The 26,946-nt window shown below is 32.3% G+C and overlaps 6 protein-coding genes across 15 annotated transcripts in view; 2 read left to right on the top strand and 4 right to left on the bottom strand.

Moving 5' to 3' along the window:
• The window catches only part of LOC116779264 (cytosolic carboxypeptidase 1-like), a 44,965-nt gene extending 39,367 nt beyond the window's left edge, over nucleotides 1-5,598 (bottom strand). For 3 of the 10 annotated variants that reach the window (XM_061529987.1, XM_032673525.2, XM_061529988.1), the window contains exons 1-3: nucleotides 5,505-5,595; nucleotides 5,256-5,319; nucleotides 3,089-3,220 (exon numbers count right to left, since the gene is read on the bottom strand). In XM_061529987.1, coding sequence (XP_061385971.1) covers nucleotides 3,089-3,220; nucleotides 5,256-5,319; nucleotides 5,505-5,522 — 214 coding nt within the window. In that variant the 5' untranslated portion in view covers nucleotides 5,523-5,595. Of the gene's footprint in view, nucleotides 1-3,088; nucleotides 3,221-3,689; nucleotides 3,836-5,255; nucleotides 5,320-5,504 lie in introns of those variants that run through there. The other 7 variants (XM_032673524.2, XM_061529989.1, XM_061529991.1 and 4 more) reach the window with 5 other exon arrangements.
• Nucleotides 5,599-6,387: 789 nt separating this feature from the next.
• LOC116779266 (uncharacterized) lies at nucleotides 6,388-7,260 on the top strand. The gene is made up of 3 exons (XM_032673536.2): nucleotides 6,388-6,652; nucleotides 6,733-6,820; nucleotides 6,983-7,260. The coding sequence occupies exons 1-3, from the start codon at nucleotides 6,551-6,553 to the stop codon at nucleotides 7,192-7,194; spliced, it is 402 nt and encodes a 133-aa protein (XP_032529427.2). The 5' UTR covers nucleotides 6,388-6,550; the 3' UTR covers nucleotides 7,195-7,260.
• A 132-nt stretch (nucleotides 7,261-7,392) lies between these two features.
• On the top strand, nucleotides 7,393-8,761 carry LOC116779253 (uncharacterized). The gene is given in 4 exon segments (XM_032673498.2): nucleotides 7,393-7,560; nucleotides 7,682-7,837; nucleotides 7,992-8,457; nucleotides 8,460-8,761. Coding segments are annotated over 4 exon segments (819 nt in total). The 5' UTR covers nucleotides 7,393-7,554; the 3' UTR covers nucleotides 8,651-8,761.
• Nucleotides 8,762-9,083: 322 nt separating this feature from the next.
• LOC116779137 (uncharacterized) lies at nucleotides 9,084-12,242 on the bottom strand. Its single transcript, XM_032673316.2, has 9 exons — nucleotides 12,130-12,242; nucleotides 11,412-11,523; nucleotides 11,168-11,311; nucleotides 10,862-10,917; nucleotides 10,708-10,797; nucleotides 10,547-10,638; nucleotides 9,946-10,231; nucleotides 9,680-9,867; nucleotides 9,084-9,599 (listed from the first exon to the last, which is right to left on the bottom strand). Exons 1-9 carry the CDS (start codon nucleotides 12,236-12,238, stop codon nucleotides 9,375-9,377), a joined length of 1,302 nt encoding a protein of 433 aa, XP_032529207.2. The 5' UTR covers nucleotides 12,239-12,242; the 3' UTR covers nucleotides 9,084-9,374.
• A 559-nt stretch (nucleotides 12,243-12,801) lies between these two features.
• On the bottom strand, nucleotides 12,802-18,594 carry LOC116778743 (uncharacterized). The gene is given in 5 exon segments (XM_061529610.1): nucleotides 12,802-15,713; nucleotides 15,716-16,165; nucleotides 16,168-16,296; nucleotides 16,299-16,920; nucleotides 18,538-18,594. Coding segments are annotated over 5 exon segments (3,792 nt in total). The 3' UTR covers nucleotides 12,802-13,179.
• A 1,117-nt stretch (nucleotides 18,595-19,711) lies between these two features.
• LOC116778100 (uncharacterized) lies at nucleotides 19,712-26,040 on the bottom strand. The gene is made up of 3 exons (XM_032671976.2): nucleotides 25,910-26,040; nucleotides 20,751-20,945; nucleotides 19,712-20,539 (listed from the first exon to the last, which is right to left on the bottom strand). Exons 1-3 carry the CDS (start codon nucleotides 25,934-25,936, stop codon nucleotides 19,967-19,969), a joined length of 795 nt encoding a protein of 264 aa, XP_032527867.2. The 5' UTR covers nucleotides 25,937-26,040; the 3' UTR covers nucleotides 19,712-19,966.
• Between the last annotated feature and the right edge of the window lie 906 nt (nucleotides 26,041-26,946).

Here is a 26,946-nt window from a genome sequence, read left to right as displayed (position 1 = left end):
ACTGGGATTAATATTTAATATTTTGTTTTTAAGATATCAAAAAAAAAAAAAAAAAACTGAAATAAAAGTACTTGTATTTAATATAAAAGATGTTCTAAGAACCAAAAGGTCTGTCTATACTGTCTGTTTGATTTGTCTATCTATATATAAACTTTGGAAATTATTGTAATGTCACTAAGGTAGCTTTATCGCGTCACTTCATGTTCGCACAGCGGAAGTTCTTAAAAGGAAAATATATTTCACGTTCCTTTAAAATTTTTCCACTGACACTGCATTCGTAATATAGGGTTTTCCATTAAGGGCGCTTGATCGTGCAGAACTTCCATCGTAGCGTGTGCTGTGTGGCACGTAGCGCCGTCCTGTTGAAACCACATGTTGTCCAGATCCATATTCTCGATTTCAGGCCAAAAGAAGTTGGTTATCATCGACCGGTATCACTCACCATTGACGGTGACGGTCACACCATTATCGTTTTCGAAAAAATACGGACCAATCACGCCTCCGGCCCAAAATCCGCACCAAACAGTCACTTTCTGCGGGTGCATTGCCACTTGGTGAACCTCGTGTGGATTGGTCTCGTCCCAAATACGGCAATTTTGCTTGTTGACATAGCCATTCATCCAAAAATGCGCCTCGTCGCTGAAGATGATTTTTTTGCCAAAATCGGCGTCAACTTCCAACTGCTCTAATGCCCAGTCAGCGAACACACGGCGCTGTCTATGGTCATTAACCTTGAGCTCTTGGGTCAGCTGGATCTTGTACGGGTGCAGGCTCAAGTCACAACGCAAAATTCGCCAAGTTGTCGTCTGCGAAAGGCCGAGTTCCTGTGCGCGACGCGGAATTGACTGCCGCGGGTTTTCGAGGACACTGTCGCGCACAGCGGCGATATTCTCGGCAGATCTCGCGTTACGTTGACGCACGGGAACCGGCTGACTGTTAACTGACCCGGTTGACTCGAATTTGTCCACCAATCGACGGATAGTCGACTCGGCAGGACGATCATCGCGACCGTAAAACGGGCGAAGTGCGCGGAACGTTGCTCGAACTGAAGACCCATTTTCATAAAACAATTTTATGATTTGCACGTGCTGCTCGACACTGTAACCTGCCATGGTGGTTTGGGAGGACGGAATGAATATAACACACTGCATTTGACAGCTGTCACTCAAACAACATGGCCGCAATCAGCTGTCAAAGTTCAAGCGTCCCTATTGGAAAACCCCATAGATATGGGTTTGCGATAAATGAACTATTAAAAGCAACTTTTTCGATTCCATCCAGCAGTTTCTGAGATTGATTGAATTGGATAATAAATGGAAGGAAGAAACTTTTTTGATTCATTATACTAATTAGATATAATGTAGGCGTAATAAATGTATCTGAAAAAATTGTAAACGTAACAAATATATGCTGTAATTTGTGTATATTTTCTATGAATTACATCATACACATCACTAAATTGGCACCAATATGTTAGATCTTGAAAATACCTAAGCGCGATTAGTAGTCGTTTGCGCACCTCAATTAACACCACTGTTATGTTTAATGAAAGATATCTTTAGCGGCGCTGGCTGCTTGCCAGTTATAAAAAATTATAACGTCACGTCATTTTCGCCATGGAGACGATATATCAAAACATCGTTTTGAAATTTCTCTTAGTATACTAAAACAATATGTGTTTACCGTTGATCTATAACGTTCTTACGTTGTCGCATTTCATTGACAGTATCCCAAGAAACTGCTACAGATTTAAATTTCAATTATATTAGAATTAGCTGAAAAAATTACGCTTAATTCGCTGTTAAAAAGGTTTTATCAATTTTTATTTTAATGTGATTACAGATTACAACTATAAATTTCGAGGATGCATGTAAGAAAACTTACGAACAATTATTTTTGGAGCCATAAATATAATGAAGATGATATCTGAGATCATTTGTAATGAAAATGGGTAAAGACTACACTGCGAAATTCAGGGTAGTTGTGGATTTTATTCCCGTCATTTTGTCTTTTGTCTGATTTCTTCATCAAATTCTACAATAACCAAAAAAGACTTTATAAACGTAAAAAATACCATCAAAAGACTAACATAAAATAAGAATTGCGTTTAAAAAAAATAAGAATCTTTAAATAATTTAAAAAATATTCATAATTCACATATAAATATATATATGTATACACAAATTTCACGAGTTCATTGACCTTGTGGAATGCATGCAATTATAACAATTTATTACACGATAATGATGCCGTACAGATTGTATAATATATACATATATATATTAAGGACTAAGAATAGGTTTTTTAGACAGAAACAATATATATCTGGCGATAAGAGGTACTAGCCCCAGTAAATCTATTATTTAATGTTCATTCCATTGATGTCAGGGCAGAGTATCAGACAATTTACATGCCTGTAAATGAATTTCAATGTACTTATGCAAATGTTACTCTGTAAGCTTTTAGTGAACTTCGTTTTAAACTAGATAATACCTTTGTATATCTACATTTTAGGATAATATTTTAAAGTATGTTATTCTCGTTATCGTAGACGTATAAAAGCGATTTTTTATATGTAGTTACATTATCTATCAAAAAATGAGTTCACATATTTGTGAGAATCATTACTAAGAACATTTTATGTGTGATGAAGCCATGATCACCGATATCTGGTAAAATTAATGATATCTAAAGCTATTTCATTAATTCAACTCAAGTCTTGTACAGCGCGATAATACTCTGTTAGTACCAGGCCAATGTTTCTGTCTCAGCTCTAATTTCGAACATTTAGGTTTAATGATCCATGTGACGACGTGGGTATAAATATCTAGATCTGGGTTTTAAACGATGCGATTTCTGATTTACGTTGCAACGATGTTTAAATTATAAACATGTTTATAAACAAAGAGTCTTCACGTAATTTTTTATACACATGAGAACAGATCGTTATTTCATCAAATAAATATTTTCAAATATTAGGCATAATGCTATTGTATTTGATAATACAATAAAAAAATATTCTAAAACAACTGGTAAGGAATGTGATGGGAAAACTCTTTTAAGTATTAAAATGTTAGTGTCAATTTACCGTGTGATGTGAGACGCGAGTTGATTCTAGCTGTGATAGCACGCGCGACCTCAGTCGCGTCCGGGGCGCGTTGCTGGTGCAGTCGGAGCCGCTCGAACAGGCAGTCGCCCGCGTCGTCCGCCATGCGATACGCTGGGATTATGTATAAACATTCAATTACATATCATATGACCATTCTGTATTATTAATCTCTGATGACAGATTTGAATCGATAATCAAATCGAATAAAAAATATATTAAAAAACAAAGTGAACATTTAATTCCATATGTAGTTACCAAAATCTGTATAAGCTATGGTGAATGTTTACGCCAAAGACTTGCATGTTTTATTCAACAAATGTATTGATGGAATAAAAGGGTGTAAGATATAGAGCAAACGAGACAACTTTGCAATCTAGTATATTGTAAATAAGTGGATTAGATTCAGGGACTTTAATACATGTAAATGTAATTTTATTTTTCATATAACAATAATGTATCCAAAGAAAAATATCGATGAAAATAAAATAGCAATATTGTGAATGTGGATTAAAACACGTATGACTATATATGAATGGCGTGACAGTATGCGTGAATTCACAAATCTTCTGTGAAGACGTACGTTTGTGGTAACGTTGCTAAGTGTTGCCCTCTACAGTCTACACTACAATTGATTATGACAAGTTGTAAATAAACAAAGTGCTGTGATGTAGACACAAGCTCTATGTCCCGCGGCGGCCGGCGGCCGACTAGACCGTAGACGAGGGCACTCGCGTCAAACGGCGCGTGTGGGTGTCGCGTCGAGTCGCGGGGAGGCGCGCGGTGCGACCTCTGTACAAATCTATTTTGCCATCTCGAATGTCCCAGAGAATTAAACATTTTTGTACAATATTTTTCAAGAATGAATAATTTTTGGTCCTTTATCTACAGAGATCTAAATCTTTAGAGGGAACATAAAAATATAACGGAAATTAGCTAACTGTTACAAAAGATACATTCACTAAATTACTTCTTGTGAAAAGATAAAATCAAAATTACTAAAAAGGAATTAGAGACCTACTTAAGAACGATTGTCTGTAAATTACGTTCGTGAATATATCTACGTATACAATCATATGTTTATGCTATCTATAGTAGCATTCTGTTCGAAGGAGTTGAAACTGGGTGGAACATCAACTTGAGATAAAACAGTAAGCGTGGCAATTCAGGTTCGTCACAAAATCTTATGACGTTCATTGTATAGGTTAGACCATGATCAAGAGGCCTGTAGTCTGGGTCACATGGACATCAAAAGGCAGTCTACGAAAGACACTTGTGAAGAAAATGTGTAAAAGACATTCACATTACAGAGGGAGCAAAGAAAAAACATGTGTCATTCAAGGGTGAATCACGAAAAGATTCAAACTGATTGTTTTGTTCTTTTTGAGGTAATTCATGAAAAGTTTTAAACGGATTTTTTGGTTTTGCTATGTAGACGTTGTGGATGCGTTGCCAACTTCGATTGTTGAGGAAAAGTGAGGGGTGGGAATAAGAAATGGCAGGGAAGTGGGAAAAGGGAAAGTGAAACGCCTCTCTCACTCTTCATACGAAACGCAGTCGTTAAAGACTACTTAACGCCGATCTTCTGTGTGAGGGTGGTACTACCCCGGTCGAGCCAACCCATGTTCGAGCTGTAGTAACTTGACCACAGCTAGGCTCTACCACCTAAAGTTATAATTTGGCAAGTCTATAATGCACATCATATAAGAAATATGAAAAATCAGACAGAGATTGTAATAAATACAGACTTAGATTCATCTTTTGTATTTTTTTCAAAATCCTTCAAAATTCCATGTTCAATTGATGTTTCTTCTGTTGTTCAGAGTTAAAAGTTACCTTTTACTTTTGTAACAAAATGGTCAACATTTTTTATGCCATACAATTTCTCTATCGATTTACATAAACTCTGGGCGAATATTATGGCAGCTAGTTTTCTAATTAATATTAACTTACTTAACTTTGCATTACCGACATCATATGAGGCCACGAAAGATGAACTTTATGTATTATATAGAAAAATAAACCGGTGCTGATTTTAATTATTTATATTAAAACAAACGTAAAAAGTATATAATTGCAAGATTTTTGTGATATCTGATTTCATCAATAAAAATCACATTTGTAATGATTAATACTTTTGTATGCTCACCTCTTTTCTTTGGTTTTTTGATTTCCTGTGTTTGCGCCGAGCAGTCGGCTCCGATAACCAAATCCTTGAAATAAAATTCACTATATAACTTTACGTTCCTGCTAGATGTATTTACAAAAATAGCAAAACTGGTCCGTTTATGTTAATTGCATGATTCCTTTATATAGGTATGTGGGGGTATATTTACAGACGGTTACTTGCTAAAAATATAATAATATCACTACAGGTTTAAGCAAGCTACCCTTTTACCTGACATTTCTCATTCATAACAACAACAGTTACTTATAATGAAACATTTGTTTAAATATTATTCATTTCAATGCTTTATTAGTTTGTATTTGAGATTAAGAGGTTATTATTGAACAAATAATGCCAACGAGTCAATTGTACAAATATTGACAAGTCGTTTTTTTTTATCGGCCAGTGTTGGTTAATTGACTTTTATTTCCTAGAGCTTTTTACGTTCTTGTTGACATTTTGTAATTGGAGTAAATTGTTACGTAATTATTTTCGTTACTTTCTATTTCCAGGTTATTCTCTACGGTTTTATATGTGTATTATAGAATATATACAAATATAGTTTCCGTGTCTATCATCTCCTTACTTGTAAATCTAAATTATTTGATTCGTAATAGTACGTTAGGTAGTATATTTTCTTCTGAAATATTAAACGTTTATGAAATCATTGAAAAACAATATTTATAAGAATATTACTGATTGATATATTTAAATGTAAAAATGTAAACTTACCTATAAACAATCTGACTAAACTGTTGGTAGATTTTTAATGGTCAGTACATTTCTGCAGTTAATACCACAGTGAAATGTCAACTGGGAAGCCGGTAGTAAATGTCAGTGATCTGTATCGTGCGAGATCTAGAACAGCCTTGTCAATTGCCATTGCCACTAGGATGAGAAACATTGACAATACTTTATTTTAGTACACATTGTCAATTTATATTTGCCATCTCGCCTTATGCCTTAGTCCCTTTTTATAATTTAAACTGAGAACAATTCTATTCATACTTATATTTAACTTAATGTTTAAGAATCTTATTCATATTTTAATATGCACAACGTACATACCACTAGGTTTTTACAATTTCAAATGGAAATGATTATTGTTTATATAAAAAATTTCTGGCGTATGACTTATCGTCGGATTACAAAACATGCAATAACGGTTATGTTTATATAAATAGCTACAAACAAAACAATTGTTTCTGGTTTATAAAGGAAATGCATTGCACTTTGTCTTCATTATAAGAGAATAATCGGACACATTTCTAGTGAAAATGAAAATGCGTTTCAATCACATATATTATTTTCTCTATTTCACACTTTATTACACCTTCGCCATTTCTTCTCCAGTAGAAAAAGACTTAAGAGATGTTAAAGTAAGTTTTTTTTACGAAATTATGTTTGTAAGAAAATGTTGTTTTTAAAATTAGTGTACTCATTGTGATTTATCCACCAGGAGGAAGAAAAGCCTTTAACAAAAGAAGTCACTGTATCAGACATGGAGGGGATAAATAAGGTTCGCGTAAAACGACAAAGTGGAGCAGGTAATATTGAGATGGTTCTGTTGACTTTCTTGTTTTTTAAATGATGGCATAAAGCTATGTATTAAGATTTACAGCAGACGTAATAGAAGGACAAGAAAAACACAATTTAAACTAAGCAGTGCATCTTGAAATGGGATTGAAATATATTTCGTTTTGTTAAAGGGAAATATACGGAAGCCGCTAAAATGCCAAAGGTGAAACAGATGAGGCTTTTCTTGCAGTTGTTCAAGAATTTTTGGGACGCTGCATACATAGGTGGTTCACATCCCTTTCATCCCAACATACCTAAAGCGGCGATCGCGTTGTATAAACAGAAAATAGTGGAGTTCTTTGTCCCCGATGTCGGAAGAGACCCCAACAAAGAAATGGCCTAGTTATTATAATAATTATAATAAAATTGTTTTACAATTATATTTTGTAAATATATTTTATATTACGTTTTCATCGCCTTTTTGTTACTTAATGAAGAAATATTTAATTTTAATTTATTATTTTAAAAATAAACAAACAATATCTCTCTTTATTTGGATAAATGTGATTAATCTGATTTTGTTTTTTTTTTATTGTGTATACACGAGCCGACGTTGAGTAAGCTACTGTTTCTGAATACAAATTCGGAGCCGCATCTAGTTTCTTTCTGTCTGCGAGTAAGTGGGTGATCTTGTTTAAGTATAAAAGACTCGTCTCAGGATTAAATCGAGTAGACACATCTCAGTATTCAGACTAGTATCAACATGAAGGTACGATATATGATTCTATAAGACGTGTGTGGTGATATTTAATGTTGACATGTTAATTATAATTTTTGACAGCTTTATATCTATTGTATACTTAAACCTAAAAAAATATGTGATGTTATAGGTATTTTTATTATTGATATGTGCCGTGGCCAGCACCACAGCTAGCAATGCAGTAGCTTGGCCTGGTGCAATACCGGTGGCCAGTACTCACGTGAAGACCATTATCCCAGCACAAATCGACAGTATTGGCTATTCCACCAGTCAGTACTTAAATGCTGTAAGTGTAAATTGTGTTAACCATAAATAAAATATCAATATTCTTAACTAATTTCTAAATATTCTCTAATTTCCAAAACTTTGTTAATGATATTCATTATTAATAATATAATATATATAAAATGCGGGGTATGTAAGTACAATTTTTGTTTCAGATCCCGACTCAATTAGCTCATCAGCAACATTTTGGTTATCAAATTGCTTTGCCAGGATATCATCCTTATCAACCAGTTGTTAGCGCATCATACATTCCGTCCAACTCATTCCTATATCCCTCTTTTGCACCAGTTGTTCCACAAGTTCCAAGTGTCCCCGTTCAACCCCCGCAGACTGTCCCAAGCCGCCCCGCTGAGCAACCGCAAGGAGATGAAGATAGTGCTGTTGTTGATTCAGCTGATTTCCCATCCGGTCAACAACAGCCTTCTGGTGATAGGCCTCAGTCACAACAACCTCAACCGCCCATTCAGAACAATCCATCGCAAACATCTTTAGATTCAAAGAATATGCCAGCGATTTCGCAAATCCCACAATTTTCCGGTCCTTTCCCTCAATACCCAGGTCAAAATTCACAATTTCCGGGTCAATTACCCTCCTTTCCACAAATACCACAAATTGGATCTAATTTCCACAACTTCCACAACTTCCACAACTTCCTCAACTTCCACAATTTCCCCAAAATCCACAATTACCAATGAACCCTCTCTTCCCTCAACCTCCTTCACCTTCTTCACCTTCTTCACCAAGTCTCCCATTGCCTGATAGTGGAGCTCAATCTAATAACGATGAAGATAGCGTATCAGTAGACAGCGCATAATTTAAGGATTTACAATAGTTCATACTTGTCTTTAATAATTAAACATGTCTAGTGACGTGTTTTATATATACTTTTTTATTTTTATACTACATAAATGATTCTAAATAATAACGTTTTATCATTTCCAAAAACCATACACCTTAAACAATAGATGACAAGTATTATTAAAATTAAACTGACCGTCGGAAAATTGGATTTTGAATTGAGGAAAATATTAAAGTGTCATTAGTGATTTTTTATTTGTTTCTAGTTTTATAATGTGAGCGAAAACATAAACAGAGGCAAGTTATTCGTAAAACCACAATTTAGTGTACAAAAAAAGTGTCTCTATTTTTTATTACAAATAAATTTTATGAAAAACTACTTATACATTTTTATATATCAAAATTATATTAAACACAAGCGAGAATAATTGCAGTCAGAGCACAATCTTTAATAATTAGGTTCAAGATTTAGTAAATTTCCACAACTCATTTGAAAATTTAGTAAAATATAATCTGTATTTAACAAGAAGTTGTTATTGTTTACATAAAACTTGGGTGGCTTCAAAGAGGACGAATAAAAAGTAAATTTGAATGAACTCTTTTGGTATTTTGATTTATTTTAAACCCTTAAATATGTCTTTCAAAGTTAAAAAATTACGATTTAAATATTTAACCAAGTTTTTTGTTTATACCGTCTGTCCCTAAAATAGTTTTTTTTTATGTTGTAAACCATGAAGGTTTCACCAATACCCAGGCTTTCTTTCACTGATCCAGTTCCTGAAATCTTTTTCCGTAGTGTTCTTTCCGTTCAAACCAAGTGAAAAGTAAAATGTGTAAGGGAACCAGAAAGAGCTAAATGAAATAGTTATATTATAGCCTCCGACTCCATCTATGAACGGAATGACCAAACGATTTGGCAACAAAAGACGAGCGCATACTATTGTGCATTCGACGCCCGCTGATACCTGCAAGTTAAATTATCGTTTCAATTACCTTATTCATATTATTGATACTAAGTTAACTAACATGTTAAATTTCAACAAACCTGCATGAATATCGATAACTTTGCAGGAGGGTTAGCGTTTACTTCAAATTTCTCTGAATAGAAGAATGCTGTAGCTCGTTGTTTTTTAAAGCTCTTATAACAATAGTCCCCTGAAACATAAGTACGTGCTTTCCATCCTTCCTTTTGTTTCCTTCTTGTTCTGAGGTACTGATGATGAATGCCGATACCTTAAAAAGTAGTAACATAAAACAAAGCATTGCGTTCAGTTTAAGACGAATCGATTTATAAATATATTAATAACATACTCGTTCCCCCTTCAACTAGCATAAAGTGTTCCGGGTAAGGCCGAGGCAAAACATGAGCGGTAATAAAATTGATAATCCAAGTAACGTAGGGGTACACATCAATATACAGAGGTGGTTCTTTGTTCAGACGTCGTCTCATAGCGCGACGAGCGCATGGGGCTCCGCCGGCTGCAATTCCTATTAATTGGAATGTCCCCTCAGCTGCGTGACTGACTATAGGAGCCCCAGGTCGTATTCCACACCCTGAACTGCATAAAACGTGCGTCACTCCCTCACTGCCTAATTTCTAAACAAACACAATATCTCAATAGTTTCACCCGAACTTGTTTAATCGTTGTTCTATTCATAACATAATTGGTATATATTTTCTTAAAAACCGGTTTCGATTTCATTAAATAATTTTTCTAGAAAACATTATATGTTTTTATTTGTCGGTCTCATATAAACATTTTTAAGCTATGATAAAAGAGGTAAAATGATAACAAATTAATAAATAAATCAAATGTTACTCCATATTTAAATAGTAACCAGTTAGTTGTCTGTTAATACTATGGAATGAAAAATATATAGATACTTTTTTGAAATTAATATTTTTACATACCGAACGCATGCGATGTCTCCTGCATTCTTTATGTGTGTACATTTTTAAACTTTTCTTGGCCATTTTTTCCGAATCAAAATCTCTTGGAACAGCTATTAAAAGAGTAAAAACGAAATTAGTATTATAAATTTTTTTAATATAATGCAAAAATTTTTACTTACAACTTAAGTAGTCGACCATGAACACGAATTTGTTTCTTCTTTTTTTTTCCCGTTCCGTAAGCGATGGTAGACAAATCGGTATCATATAGTCTATAAAATTTAATTAATTTACATAACAGCAAAGTTAGTATAACACACATTTTATTTTTCTTACTCGATTTGACCGGACGAATGAGTTTTATAAGGGCCAAACTATTTCCAACACCAAATCTGAAAATGTTCATTGTCTGAAGTGAGTATAACTAACTATACATGTAATGTTACTTATAAAATTTCATAGCATTTATATAATTTAATGTTCACGTGAAAAATCTTTTTTCAGAGAGCAATGACATTTAAAGGATTTCTTAACAAAAAATGGTGATTCAACCGATCATTACGTCACATTTATTCTGCCTATCAATCATTAAAATGTAAATATATTTCGAAGGCATTTAACGAATGATTTTTCGAAACTTACTTGGAATATTCTGGATGCGGTGTTATATCAATTAGGGGCATTTCTATATACGCTCGAGAGCATTGCAGGCCCATTTTCACCTGACTGCGAGTCATTCCACAATCCTCCTCATCACGCTCATAGTCACCAAACACTACATTACCCCTATAAAAAAGGATTCTATGACATGCATCAACGTATTTCAATTTAGTATTGATATTTATTAAGCACAATGTTTATGTGTAATTTCATGAAAATTACTAACAATTTATAGTTTTTTGGTAATATTAAGAGGTCGGTAGCTGTGCCTGCGGCAAACTGTTTGTGGATGAGTACCACCCTGGGAGCCTTGCTGTGATGAGGCAGGCCTGTTGTTACTAAAATAATAATAAAATGCTATAATATGTACTAATACACTATACATATATATATATTATATTAATATATACATAACTGAAGAATAACTTGAAGTTCACTTATTTAAATCAATGACAAATAATCGATATGTTTGTTAACTATTAAAATTATTAATTATTGTTGCAAAAAAAAAATAATAATTTTCGTAATTAAAATCTGTTTACACTTCCATTTTTTCTATTAAAAAGTTACGCACATTTCAAAAAATAATTCTAAAGAAATGAATATTTTTTTTATTATAAACAAACAGACAAATCGTAAGATCTTAATTCGCAACAAGGTTTAAAATTTTTAAATTATTTGGATAATTAAAAAATAAATAAATTGTGTCTATTGTTACGAACATAATTTTCGAAGTTTAACTTTTTGACATATGGATAATATAATATAATGCTGGTTGTCTTGTCATAACTTTGTTGTGAAAAAAAAAAGAAAAACCCTTAACCTCTCGGTACTGGTCCAAAATGTCACTTATAGCGTAAATAATAAACTTCTTGTTTTGATTTTGATGCAGATAACAAATCAAGGTCCTGGTTAACTGTGTATGCTTTAAAAGTATATCTCACCATGAACATATTGGACAAATCCTAGCCATGTAAATGTATGGTCCTTTAAAACGCCATCTGGTGGCTTCAGACTGAAGTCGTCATGGCACGTGGCGAAATCTCTTATCATGCATAATACCAATCTGCTGGTAACTGATAAAATAATTAATATGAATTATTATATATATTGTTATATTGATTATATTATATTTATTTTGGTAAAATTATTTTAGAAAAATTCTGGTTAAATATTTTTTATAAACAAATTAGAGGTACTCACTAGCTACAAGGATAATTATCCGAGTGTCCATCTGCGATTTCAACTGTGATTGTGAACAAATGAAAGATTTTTGTGCTGTTACATGATACCTCTGTTTGTAAATATTATTCTTATGACGAACAATTGACATTGGAATGAAAACCGACCAAAATAACTTAGGAATAGTTGTTCAAGGAAAACTGAAGAAGGATTTTAAAACAACTTAATATGCAATATTTATGTATCTTATTTATTAAAACAAAAATAATGTAAAATTTTCAATAATTAGTTCTGGATTTAACTTTAAGTGTTTGTTGATTTTAAAATGTAGTTACAAAATCCAGGAACACGCTAAATTTCGAACTGTCGTTTTAAACTAGACCTAATTTTCTGTAACGCGATTTTGAAACGTAATCATAAAAAATGTAAATATGTCTGTTTTAATGTCCTTTATTAATAAGTTACATTATTTTTCTAAATTTAGCACTACCTATTCTATGTTATAACAAGCCATTAACTTAACTATAAGCGTGTTGCTTTTCAACATTGTATAGATCATACCGTGGTGTGTTCGTTAACAAACACTAAAAAGTACACAGTTTTACATAAAATAAGATTAAATCGGTAATTTTTATCTTTTACGTATTATAAAACCTAAACAGTTCTTAAAATATTAAAAAAAAAGCCTAAAATAATTACCATACATTTAAAATAAACTAAACTATTGAAAATCTTACAGCTTGAAATTATAAACAAAAAATTGTAAACCTAACAATAGAGTGAATAAAGATTAAAATATATTTTTTAATTACTTAGTTACTACTTAAGCTTACTACACTCTCCCTTGATGACATACTACGGAATTGGGGTTTCACTAAGGTCAACCACAGATTTCTTGTTTGGGAATCACAGATTATGAAATAAACGAACAAAACAAATCCTTGCATAGTAGAAGACAAACAGAAGAGGTAAGACCAAATTAAGTTATTAGAAAAACTAAATATACCAAAAATCCATGTCAGCCCTAATAGAAATATCAAAAATATTGACAACCTTAGCTGGGCGCCTAACAAATCAACGTCAGCTGTTCGCATTTTACCATCAGGTCCTTTGGAAATTGAGCACATAACTAAAATAAATAAAGAAATATTTATCAAAAGAATTATACATATAGGAACAACAACTGTTACTATGAAATAAAAGCCGCTCGGATAACAGATTGCATACTTAAAATTGGTGTACACCGGTGATCTATACAAGTAGTTCTCCTTATCAAGAACCAATACTATGATAACAGGTATCAGAGGAGTGCCCCAACCTATTAGGGTAAATTTGATCATGAATCTTTTAGGTCTGTATACACCGAGAACTCTCACATACCTTATAAATTGCAAGACAGCAGTTATAAGCATCCACATAAAGCTAGAAAGAACAAAGTAATGTAAAGCTGCACCCAATGTTATACATATTATTTTGGAACGTTCTTTAATGGTACAAACACCGTTATCTTCGACAAAAATTGTATCATTCAAATTAAAAATTATCATAATCAACAGGGGCATAGCAATTGAGCTTGAAAGGTGAAGTAAAACTTTCGTGCTAGCTTTTTTCCTCCACGTCTGAAAAACACAGGCCGTGATCCACAAACCCATGATGCCCAACAGGGAAAGAAAACTTCCAATTAATGATATAATGTTCAAAGGTATTGAATGGCGTGCATGAGCGTCGCTAACATTTTTAGCTCTATTAAAATCTATCAACTGTCCGAAATGTGTGAGATGATAACATTGACAAAGAGTCAAGGTGTTGTTGGTTTTTCTTAAGTAACATCCTTTGTTTGACCAATGACCAGGGCTACTACCCATTGAATTCATTTGGAAATCCCAATACCCACAATGTTTATTCTGTCCTGCAGATACTAGGTCTTTGTATATCAGAGGAATTGGCTCTTCTAAATTGGAAATAAAACCAGGTGGCAGCGCCACTCCTACTATTCGACTATTTACATTATATGTTACATTTAATTCTTGAAACATAACATCGCTGTAGAAGACACTTATTATAATATAAATATCTTCATCCATTTCTACGTCTTCTTTACTTCCATTATAGTTAATTTTTTTCAGAGTTTGTAAAACATTCATCGGTACCCAAGTTGCCACTTCCAAATTATCTATTGACAATACATCTTCTAATGTTGTATTTATAAATAAGGGTTTTATTTCCATAGATATAAATGAATCGTCACTGGACAATCTGGTCACAGCAATTCCACTTACATTATTCATGTGTGGATAAGACACTTGTAAAATAAAACGAGGTCGAACAGCCAACTGATAGCTACTTAAGAAATTTCGTTGAATACTACCTGCTTTAGCTTCTCTTACAGCTAATCTATTGATGATGCCCCCTACTGAATCAAGAATAACGTTTGTTGAATTTAGTGTTTGAGATAATCGCAAGTAAGATGTATCAAGAAGCATAACTCTATCAATTGCCCACGCAATATTATCGATGTTTCCCATATCGATTTTAGTAAGGTTTTCGTCAGCTTTGTTCAGTATATGTTTTAAAGACATAGATAAATAATAAATATCCGCTGGTATTATAATGTTCACATCATTTAAGACGAAACTCAGACCATCAATTAGAAAACGAGACGTATCATTTTCGGTTACTTGGTCTTTCACAAAATTATATAGAAATGTTGTTGTATATGACGGTTTGTAATTTTGATTACATGTGCCTTCTACACCTCCCCAAATGCTTCCTAGAAGATATGAACCAGAGCATAATCTCTTTACGGGTAACCCATTTTTTTGCAAACAAAACTCTTTCGGTGCTGCTATATGCCCAATAGCCGTTAGTTCCCAATTTAGTTCAGTAGCATTATCGTAAGATGTTGTTGGCAAGCAATACATAGAACTGGATATATTTATAAAAATATAATTGTATTTGGATAACTCCGATTGCGCTACATTCAATAAGGAATCGTATGTCCTTTTAATGTTTTTACCTGTATCATTGTACACATTTCTTATGTCAATGTCTAAATGCAGTAAAATCATGAAGTGATTCTCAGAATATTCAAGGTATTCCATTACGAGAGCTTTTTTAGGTTTGAACATAATTTTTATGTTATTTAGTATTTCATTATTAAAAATTTCCAACTTATCTAAAAAGTAATAAGTGGAAACGTTTATTTTTATAACAAGAGAAAAAACATGTACCTCTTCGCCTAAAGGATTAACTACCAGTTTGTGTGTTGATATGAGGGAAAAATTTTTAGTATGTCCTTCGCACCAATACTGTGCTGATCTCTGTGTTATCAGACTTATAGCATAACTATTTTATCCACACTATCTGTGTCTGAATTTTTATAATTAGCAATTTCCTTTATTTGTAGGACCGGATAATCGTCGATGTGGACAACCTTTACTAACCCATTCCCATCTGAAAAACACTGAATTCCTCGATCATATTGATTATATTTCCACAGGCTTGAAGGATGATATATTGTAAGATATATTAACTTTTCTTCTTCACTGTATTCGAAATTTAATTCAGCCTCTGGATAAATAACTGCAGTTTGACAAGCCATACAGGGGAGGGACTGTACGTGCTCTTTGTTTGTTAAACTAACGGCACCCAAACTGTTAATGGACATAAATGCATTGCTTGAATTAAAATGGTTGCCAGTGTTTGACGTAACATTTCTTTGGAGAGAAGTAAACCAGCACCACACGTCTTCTGGTAAATTATTCAACGTGGCAATGTTTTTAAATATGAAACGTGTAAGTTCACTGTCCCTATCACCATCGGCGTTGCGCATTTTTTTGTAACAAAATCTTGGAATGTTAGATTAGTATCGGATTGTTCTATTCCGAAACATGTTCCATCATCTGGTAGATATCTAACCGACATGTATTTTTCGGACATTTCGCTGGATAATGTAGTTCATTGATATAAAAACATAAACTTGGATATTTTTCTGTGCAGGCTTCCGTAACTAAAACGTTTTCCTTTATATCTAAAAGTAAGCATGTATGTAAAATCCAAAATCTAGTTTTCAAAAAATTTCTACTTTCTACTGGGTGACCCCATTTTGGACCAGGGATGTGCCAGATAATTGGGTTGAAAAATTTTTGTCTTTTAGCTGGTAACCAAAAATATCTTGAAATATTCCGAGCATTTAATGATTGTAAGAGATTTATAGTATCTTCACTGCTTAAATCTGTAATAATAGAAGCTCCCCCACTTTTAAGACAAGGATAGTTCCATTCCGTGGGATTACCAATTTGATAGCATAAATCGTCATTGTTTTTTGATATCTTGTTAAAACCTGGCGGACAGCCCGATAAGTTATAAATATTCTCAGCCATCATGCAGGGTCGTAGATCAGCAGCCGGTGGTTCCCATTTATTGTCAGTGCAATTTCGCGTCACTAAATTGCCACCATAATAACACAAAGGATTTGATATAATATTTTTTTCTGGGAAGCTTGTTGGCCATTGTACCGTAATTCCATTATTCGTTATTTCTTCTAGACATATCTAGAACAAGATTGTATATAGACATTACATTATTTTTGAAAAAAAAAATTATTATTTAATCTTCATAAGGCGTTATACAATTAAGTACACCAAAACGGTATAAAGCAATAAACGTGATACTTTTACTGCGTCTAAATCAATTAGATTTTATTACTTATATTTTCAGAATGAAAAACAAATAGAGGCTCTAATTTATGTAAAATTACTGATGCTTATCAATATAAGGGTGGAAATGAAATGAACTAAGACCCAGTTTCAACAAGCTGTATTTGTTAAATCTTAACGAGGCATTTACTAACGAACCTTCGAAAACGTAATTGTCTCTTAAAATATTTACGTCCCGAGACGGAATTTTAACAAGGCATTACTAAATGACACGTTTAATCACCGGCTATCAAATTATTTCGTCCTTGTTATAAGACGACCGAATTGAAGATATAGCGTTTAAAACGACATGTTTGCTAGGATGCACTACTATATCCCTTGATCGTTATATCCCTCGATACGTCACTTGTTAGCTAATGCGACCGAATTTTATATATCGTCGATAGCATAGATGTGGCACACAAAAAGCTTTCTTTGCACTTTACTAGAGGTAATCTGACAAGATCGTGTTGTCAATTTGTTGGCATAAATTATGTTCAAGTTATAAGTGATGAAAAGAGTACCTAATTTGCAATGTTATATAAAAGTCGGGGGTAAAATTTTTCATCTTATGAAAAAGAAATTTTAATTCGCTTTATAAGTAAATACAATTAAATGGTCAAAAATGAAAAAAACAGATGCTGTAACTTTATCTTATGTTACTAAAATATTATACAACAAATCAGAGGTGGGATTGGACATTTGAGTTTTGATCAACACAATAGATTAACAGTCCGTTAGCCATTTGACGAACCTCTAGACCAGAGATTAATATAAATATCTTGTTAAGACGTTTAAAGAGACATAGGTGCGTGGCCCACCACGCTCAATACATCTAACAGTCTGTCAAACGCCTTAACAAGACGTTATTTATTTAACATTGATTGGTGAAACTGGGTCGTAAGCTTTTATTATGTTAAAGGATTGAATGACTAGATCAAATAGTAAATTGCTACCACTTTTTACGGAATCCTAAATATATTGACTACAGAAATGAGCAAAAGATTAATACCAATTGATTGCACTAAAGGAGATTATTATATATATAATAGTATTATTACTCATTGGAAGAAACAAAACTTCACAAACGATTTCTTACCGATTCTTTTGATATGGTAAAATTAACAAGATCGAGACATATATACCAAAAACGAGGTACAATCTATTAACAAAACAGGGCAGTACTGTGTAATGATTTTGTTTTCGTTATTATAGCAAAGATTGAAATCGATTTAGTACATTTTTTTGCTGTTTGTACTTCAAAGGAATAAAACTGATTGGAATATAAAAAAACATCTCCATAAATATATGAAAATTTCAATAACAAATCAATCCCAATATAAAACTACTTGCCCTAGTTTTTTTTTTTTTTTTTATCAGGAGACCTTATTATTATTATTTCATGAATTCAAAAAGATTTAAGCTATTTTAAATTAATACTGATAATAATTAAATTATAAAAATATATATTACCTGAAGTCCCACATAGAAAGACGTACTGAATATAAACAAATGAGCCCCGCCTATCATATTTGTTTTATATATTTATACATAGATACATAAATGCAGAGAACCCATAAGCAATTTAATCCGCCGGCGTTCAATCGAAACGCCAATCTGAGATTTTCCATAAAGCTTTAGATACGATACCGTCATAATCAAAACGTGCACATTGTGAGTATACAGGGCGTTTCTTTTTTGCGTAAATACAAAATGCATAATGATTTACTACGAAATACTTGAACTTGTTCTGACATATCTTCTATTAATATGTCAAGAGAAAAAAATACCTTAATATTCCTCATTATATACTGAAACGCCTACTCTTTATATTATGAGTTACATTTTGAAATGAGTTAGGATCCGGTAAATTCCACTGGCGCCTTATCGGTGAATCCTGTATACCAAATGGTTAGAGAATGTAGTAATGAAAGATTTATTACAATAACATAATATTAATTACATTGCAACCCAAAAAAATTTACTGCTTCAAAACAGAATCTAAAACTTTATTTTAACTGTAATCATTTGTATTTTTCTTATAAGAAATAAATAAAGCTATGGTATTTTAGTCATTTAATTACTAAAATCATCCTGTGTATCCTAAGAGACACATGGACATGTGACAATTATTAACATAACTGTCACTTCCATCAGCGAAATAAGATAAGATATCTCTGAAACAATATCCGACTACCCTTCAATAAATGTCTGTGTTAAATACTTTTGTTGAACAAACAGATTTTTTCCGTTATCTATAGTATAAACTTGGATAAGAGCTTTTAGCTTCGTTAATATAAATATTCAATATCACTTTTATGAAGTGCGAGTTTCATAAGTATTGTGTTAAAATAGCGAGGCTATATAGTTTATAATACTTGGAATTGGGAATTTATAATTAAAATTTAAATTTAAATCTACATTAAGATTCTGAAGCGCACAATGAGAATAAAACTAAGTTGCAATTGCTATTTTAAAGTAAAAAAAGCAATTTGTACTGTGTAATTGTACATTCTAGGATATGTCTAGAGTTATTTAATATATAAATTTCTTATTAATAAAATTTGATACGATAATTTAATATTTATTGTATTTTGATAATGGGAGGTTTATGTTGGTCGCTCATTATAAAGTATTAATAACAAACTTAAAATGTAAAAAAATATATAATTGAGTGAATTTCCTTATTTACTATATATTTATAATACATTACAAATCATATAGATTATGAGTTTATATACAGATGTTTAAATGTGTAAAAAATATATGTACATATAACTTTGATAGAATTAAATATTTTACAACATTATCGTAAATATGAGAATCATGTAATTGTTACGAATTACGTTAATATTTATAAACTATGTTGTTTTTTTTTTAGTTTTAATGTGTTAAATGTAATTTATTCCTTGTCAACTTTGAGACCGCCCTGTGGGAGTGGTGGCGGGGGGACATTAGGTATAGCGGGGTCCTTTGAAGAGTAATTTAAAACGTTAAGTTCGCTCGGTTCCGCTGGTGGAGGTTGAACGTCCCCTTTGTTTGATTCAGGGGCGACTGCTGCCTGCGGTTTGACAGCTGGGAAGGGAAGCGACGGTCCCAAAACGTTACTCAAAGGCCGGTACAATGGGTAGCTAGGGAAAGCGCTAAAGCCGAACGGATCGTAAGGATCATAGAATCGTAATCCTGAGTAAGAATATGGGAACGCAAACGGAGTGTATTCATAACTGGGTTGAAAACGACTTATTGGCAGCACTTGAGGTGGCAGGCCAAACTCATTTAATGGTATAGGTGACTCTGTTTTCGGTGGAGGTGGAACTGGGGTTGATTTGCCATCCTCGGCTTTTGGGCTGCTGGATTCTGGTTCCGCAGGCTTTTCTGTGGACGCAGCAGGTGGTGCCTCCGGGGAAGGAGTTGATGGTTCTACCGATTTCACGTCAGGATCTTTTGGTGGGGAACTTGGCGCTGGAATTATACCCTAGAAATATTTTAAACACCTTTTTTTATTATATTACAGGAAGATTCACATTTCAGGGTAACTGGCGAGTTGTGTACAAGTATTGAAATTTATTTATATTTATGATTGTTATATTTGTTATTAATGTGTTTATTTCTTAATTGATCTGAAAAATCGATAAATTATATTTTTTCTTTAAATTAATTCCAATGTTTCTTTTAAAGATACTTACATTAGTTAGAGGGTAGTCTCCATATACAATTGTTTGATAGGGAAATGGGAATGTGCTGTGCAATACTGGCTGATATAGAGGGAAAGCTTTGCTGGGCTCTAAGTTCTGATTGGAGGTAATCAAGGCATTGTACACCTTTGGGATTCTACCAGGTGTAGGTACTGCTACAACCACTGCTAACACAGTGAAGAGCAACTGGAATAAAAAAAAGGAATACTATTAATGAAATATCGATTCTCATAATGAGATATAAGATTTTCGCGAGTATTCATTTAAATGAAACTAGTATTTTTCGGATGAACTACGCGTGATTAATTGGATGGACGGCCATCTCGTCTGCCCGTGATCACGGTTGCTGTAAAGTAACCGAAACGTCGGGAGTATGGAGTTTTTTACAAAAATAAATCGCGCGTAGTTCATCCGAAAAATACTAGTTTCATTTAAATATCGATTCTCTTTGTTAACCAATTTATTTAATTAACATATTCTTGTCCGTGGTCCGAGCTGATACGTTTTGAATTATTCAAGAATGAGTTTACTTAGTAGTTTTATTATTATTTCCTCTTTAAGAAAAACAAGTTTACGAGTAGCAACTGATAATTATAAAGAATGTAATCATTATTACCTTGAACATATCTGTCTAATAGTCATTCATTATTCCTATTACTAATAATAACTTTTTGTGTACCTGACTACAAATACAGAATGCTTTACTTGTCAAGCTAAGAAAGATCACTAAGAAGTGATGTAAGATACATTATTTTTTTTAAATAATTGGAATAATTCAGACTCTTAGTGATTTTTAAATAAAAAAAATAATAATCTCAAGACGCAAACATGTAACAGCTGATAAAAGTGTCTTTCAAACTACAACATTTTGGGGACATTAAATATGAGCTTGAATTTTCAACACAAAACTATTGCTAGTGTTTTTAACAGGCCTTTTTAAGTGAAGGGAAGAAACTAGTGCATGGTCACATATGTCAAATATAATTGAGACAAAATATTGTCGAATGTAAAAGGTATGATAGTTTTAGAAATAAATACTATACAACCGTTTTTATAACATAGCTGACATTCGAAAGACACGGGCTCAGATAAAGTGATCGAGCAACGAGATAAAAATTCCAAAATTTAAATGAACAAACGGTTTTAATTAAAAACAATTTACTTATTTGGTTAATTGCCTTAATGTAACGAAATAATGATTCCGAAACTACACATGCACCTGCATAGTTGGACGATGAGTGTAAAGCCACTTGCGAAATTTCCAGTAAACCAAAGCATTTGTCAGGTCAGAGCACATACGCCGATACTATCTAAAACATTACTAAATCCAGAATATAAAATAGGTATTATGCTCACACATAAAAACTTTAAAAGGTAATTACTTTAATAGGAAAAACTAAAATTTGCTTGTCGATTTATAATTATATTTATTATCTATATGGCAATAAGTTTTGTAAATATTGCCTATTTTTTTTTTATTTGCGAATAAAGCAACAAAAACATTTGCACATTCTTTCATACAACTTGTAATTATTACTACATTGTAAACATAAGTAAGTACTGAATACCTATATTTGTTAGTATATCTACAAGTAATTTTTTTTTATTCTGAAATTTCTGTTATATATCTTTATAATATAGGATTAATTATGTTCATTAATTTGCATTGAAAATCGGGTTAACTTTATAAACAATAAAAATCGGATTATTTCGAATAGAAAAAGACTCGACTACTATATGAAATAAGGATGAAAGTAGGAGTAATAGTATAGTATAATTTATAAAAGTGAAATAACTTAAATATTTTTTTTCGACTATCAGATACTTATATCTATATCGTTATTTATAAGTCTTACACAATTGTATAACATAATACTATCAATGCATTTGAAGAATCAGTTTTGTGTCGTTATACTATACTAGGTACCAGCCCTTGCTTCGCACGGGCTCTTTACAAAAAATATAAAATGACCTATTTAATTTTGAGAATTATTAAACTTATATTATGATAACTTTCAAATGGTACGCCCGATTTAAATGATTTAAAAAGTAATTTACAGATACTGATGTAGGCTTGAAAACGAAGTAATTTGTTTTGATAAGAAGTAGTACCGTATTTATGTAAATAGCTTTCCAATAAACGCTTTAGGAATGCCAATTTTTAAAAGTTGTAAAATGGATATAGTATGTTATGCTAAAGAGATAGACATATGCCATCGCGGACTTTTCTGTAGACCTATATAAAATACACAATTCCACCATACATTGTTTTGTTATATCTCAAAGGGTTTTGGCTGCGTTTTCGTTAAAAGCTGACAGACGGCTCATGTTTTCCCGACATCTTCAACAAATATCGTTAATGTACACGCAAATCATTACAAAACCTTAACAAATTATTAATTAAAACCTTCCTCGAGAATCACGCTATCGAGTAATGAAAACCGCTTGACAACGTGTGCAGTAGTTTTTTTGTTTATTGCAAACAGACAGACAGACAGACGCGGCGGGGTACTTTATTTTATAATAGCTTGGAGAATTTCAAGATATTCATTCATAAATCGTCACACATTACAATATTAACTTAGGTTATTGAATGAAAAACGAGAAACACTAAGTATGGAGTGTGCATGAACTCATAGTAAGGGTGGAGTATTGTTTGAAGTGAAACTAGTTATTTAGTTTTTGGCTCCGTAAATTAAAACGTGATAACAAAACAACATTCTCAGGTGCGGTGTGGGTGAATATGTGAGTGAAATGAGTGTCACAATGTTTTCCATTCTCTTAGTGACTTACAAATTAATGACTTTTCCTGTTAACATGAATCATTGTTAGCTATGTACCTTCACTTGTTCTATTCACGGTAAGATACATATTATTTATTTTCTCATGTTAAATCAATAAAGTTTTAAGCTAACAATTATTGGCTGTCTCTTAAATTACGGAGGTAAGTCCACGAAAACATATGTCAGTGAACTAACTTTTTCAGTGTCGTATTTGTTATTATTTAGGATATTTTATGTTTTATTTAGATGATAATTTATAACTTATTATATGATGTATAAGTTGCCTCTGCAATCGGATTCGTTAAAACAAAATTTTTGTCTTTTTTTTAGATAACTCTATGGAGCAACTTGACACATTAACTTTGATAACCAAAAATGTACATAATAATTACATTTGTCCCAGCCATCGTGGAATGAAAACTCCGTTATATATTTTGTATTGGTCTTGATATAATTCGTATAGATTAATCGCTACTTTAACTCTATGAAGTTGAATATTTTAAAGAAAGTAATTGGATTACGGCAAATAAACATACAATTCAAATTGATCAAGCCGCGTTTCTGTTATACCTAGTGATAGTGATACAAAAAACGATAAAATTTTGAAACAAAGAACTTAAAACTTATGAAAAAAATTAGAACCTGCTGTTTCCTTGTCCTTCCTCTTAAATCTAATGAGAAATAATATAATTGTGTTTTACCCCGGATTTGTGACTGGCAATAACTCTTGATTATTTTTTAAAGGATTTTATTGCTTTAAGATATGTAAAATCATTTAGACTTATATTTAATATGCGAAAATATGATGTATTAAATGTTTTAAAATTAACAAGTGGAAGCGCATTTTATAAATGATTGTTTTTGGAAGCTGTATATGAGTTACATTAATTTCAAAGACGCTTAAAATTAGCTTTAACTTTAGATAAAAGTAAAGATATATATTCATTTCGTCATATATTAATTTTCAGACTTAAAACTTATTAATAAGAAGTTTCTTTCAAATCAGTTCGGCAATTTGTGTGTGATTGTTTAAAAAATAATTCATAAAAACTTGTCTATTAATCACGTACAAGGATTAATTAAGTGTTTAGAGGTTTATATATAAAAAAAAACTACATAGGAATGTAATTTAAATAGACTGCGTTTCATGTTTTACCAATTCAAAATATTAAATAAAAAATTGACATAGCTACAGCGCCGATGTCCGGTTCCAATACGGAAATTGGAGCGTAGCAATGACATTCACATTTTTTAAAACTACCCTCAAGGTCTAAGAAATGGAACATAAGGTGAGATAGTAATTTGGTAGTTCTCAAATTACTTACTATCAAATTAATTTAATGTTTCTGTATAACCGCTTAGTAATCGAAATTTTGAAAATAATTTCGATTACTATTATTTTTTTAATTATTATTTACTACAGATCCTTAATTATTTTGTCCACAGTATATATACCTAGTAGTCAAAGGTATGTATAATCACAGTAGTAGTGTATGCCATTGTTTTGTCAAATACGAAAGGCAATATTTACTATTCCTGTGCATCACTGTGCATTCTGATGGAGGCATAGAGTTCAGTGACCCTGACTAGCCTCGAGACGACTCATGAAATTTCTTCATCACTTGCCAAGATCTTGATGCCCTTACTTAGAGGCCCTCCGTAAATATACTCACAAAAAAAGTTACGAAAATCATTTGATTTTTATTAAATATAAACGACGGTATATATCTTTTGAGTTATTTAAACAAATTAATATGAACAACGCAGCTTGACCTCAAACGTCACGGACAACTGAATTTCAACAATACCAGAAAACCAATACACATGTTTCGCAAAAATTACTTGATCCTTTAGTTTCGCAGGTCTAATGACATACTTTATAAAAACAAACACATGGAAACAATTTGAATTTTGATGAGAGAGAAGCAAGGAGAGAGATAAGTTAAGACAGCAGTGTCTATGGACATTACTGGTGTGAACCAGCATGTTCGTTGACAAGTTCAAACCAAAGATAAGGCTTAGAATACATTTTAAATCGTTAAAAATACAGTGCAAATTATAAAATAAGTATTATTTCATACAAAAAGTTCTGTCAAAACTTCTTTAATAAATCAAAAGCAATCAAAGACGCTGAAACGGAACGTCGTTCATCATAAACTAGTTCTGTCATGTTTGTCGTTAACTTTAATTAAAAATGTAAACATATTAGTTTCTTTACAACCATTAAAATGTAGAAATAATCTCATAACATTGACATGTCACAACCGAAACTTCGCACATTTACCATCTCACAATGGTTATGCAACGGAATAGAGGTTTACAAATAATGAAGCAATTAGTATGGTAATTAATTTGGTTATAACTCACTGGTAGACATCGTGGGGTCACCATCATGTTGCGTCCGCTTCGGCGTGTGGTTTGCGAGTGGCGAAGTGGTGCGCGTGCGCACGCCGCTCGCCATCAATGAACTGAGAGGCTGGAAGCGATTGTATTAATTCTTTTGTGTTCTAAGAATTTTTTTCCGCCTTCAATTCCAGCAACAAACGTTTGTTCTTTTTGCGTTATTATTAATGTGTGGTGCCTTTGATGGGAACCGTTTGTGTTCTAATTCATATTCCAAATGCTTGAACGAATTTGTCAATACAATCAATAAAAAAGAGGTCTTAATATTCAGCCGATGACAATTTAATCTAAATGTCTTTCTACTTGAAGTAAATTTTTGTTCTCTTGAGAAAAATAAATAAGATATTTCTCCAAAAAATTAAAAAAGGCTTTCACTCAAATATAAATTCTTTTAAAAAATAATAAAGAAAATAATATTAAAACGCACTTTCTTAGTTATTATTCTAGTAAAATTCAAGCTTCTATTTAATTTCAAAACTTCGGTTGTCTCTTCTTGTTTTTTTACATCTTTTGCTGTCCTTGTAAGCGAATGCAAGTTGTGCTTTGTCCTACTTTAATGATAAGCTTCTAGACCAAAATTTTTTCAAGTGGTCAATTATCATTTATATTTGTCGTGTAACAAGATATCATAATACAATATTATTCAAACTTTTCCAGCGGTCCGCTTCTTTCTACATATTTGGTAAGGTTGGAAAATAACTAAGAAGATGAAATTAACTTTATTTAAGTTGAACTGTGATAGTAGGAATATTCCGAGACAGAATTTACGCGGGAGATATATTTACTTTAGACATATTAGATTCCCCCGCACATAATGTTCAGTTCAAAATCACCGACAAATTTAAGTAAATTCAATTAGAATTTTATTTTATTATTAGGGCAAATGATATGTATGAAGACACAGTGAACTTCCTCGAAGTCCCTAAAACTTGACAAAACTAAATCTTCTATGGAAAAAAAATTTTTCCTTTAGTTTAGCCTTTAGCATAAAAAATTTGGCC

This window comes from Danaus plexippus, chromosome 6 (assembly GCF_018135715.1).
Source record: "Danaus plexippus chromosome 6, MEX_DaPlex, whole genome shotgun sequence".
NCBI classification, from domain to species: Eukaryota; Metazoa; Arthropoda; class Insecta; order Lepidoptera; family Nymphalidae; genus Danaus; species Danaus plexippus.
This window is presented reverse-complemented; position numbering and strand designations above follow the sequence as displayed.

Excerpts from the sequence above, each read along its gene's own strand:
- LOC116779266 (XM_032673536.2), top strand. The coding sequence starts at position 6,551 with ATGAAAATGCGTTTCAATCACATATATTATTTTCTCTATTTCACACTT. Across the intron at positions 6,653-6,732 it reads AAGACTTAAGAGATGTTAAA|GAGGAAGAAAAGCCTTTAAC; the intron begins GTAAGTTTTTTT and ends TTTATCCACCAG. Across the intron at positions 6,821-6,982 it reads AAAACGACAAAGTGGAGCAG|GGAAATATACGGAAGCCGCT; the intron begins GTAATATTGAGA and ends GTTTTGTTAAAG.
- LOC116779137 (XM_032673316.2), bottom strand. The coding sequence starts at position 12,238 with ATGATAAGAGATTTCGCCACGTGCCATGACGACTTCAGTCTGAAGCCA. Across the intron at positions 11,524-12,129 it reads ATTTGTCCAATATGTTCATG|TAACAACAGGCCTGCCTCAT; the intron begins GTGAGATATACT and ends TTATTATTTTAG. Across the intron at positions 9,600-9,679 it reads AGTTATCGATATTCATGCAG|GTATCAGCGGGCGTCGAATG; the intron begins GTTTGTTGAAAT and ends TTTAACTTGCAG.
- LOC116778100 (XM_032671976.2), bottom strand. The coding sequence starts at position 25,936 with ATGATGGTGACCCCACGATGTCTACCA. Across the intron at positions 20,946-25,909 it reads TGACCCCACGATGTCTACCA|TTGCTCTTCACTGTGTTAGC; the intron begins GTGAGTTATAAC and ends TTTTTATTCCAG. Across the intron at positions 20,540-20,750 it reads GAGACTACCCTCTAACTAAT|GGTATAATTCCAGCGCCAAG; the intron begins GTAAGTATCTTT and ends AAATATTTCTAG.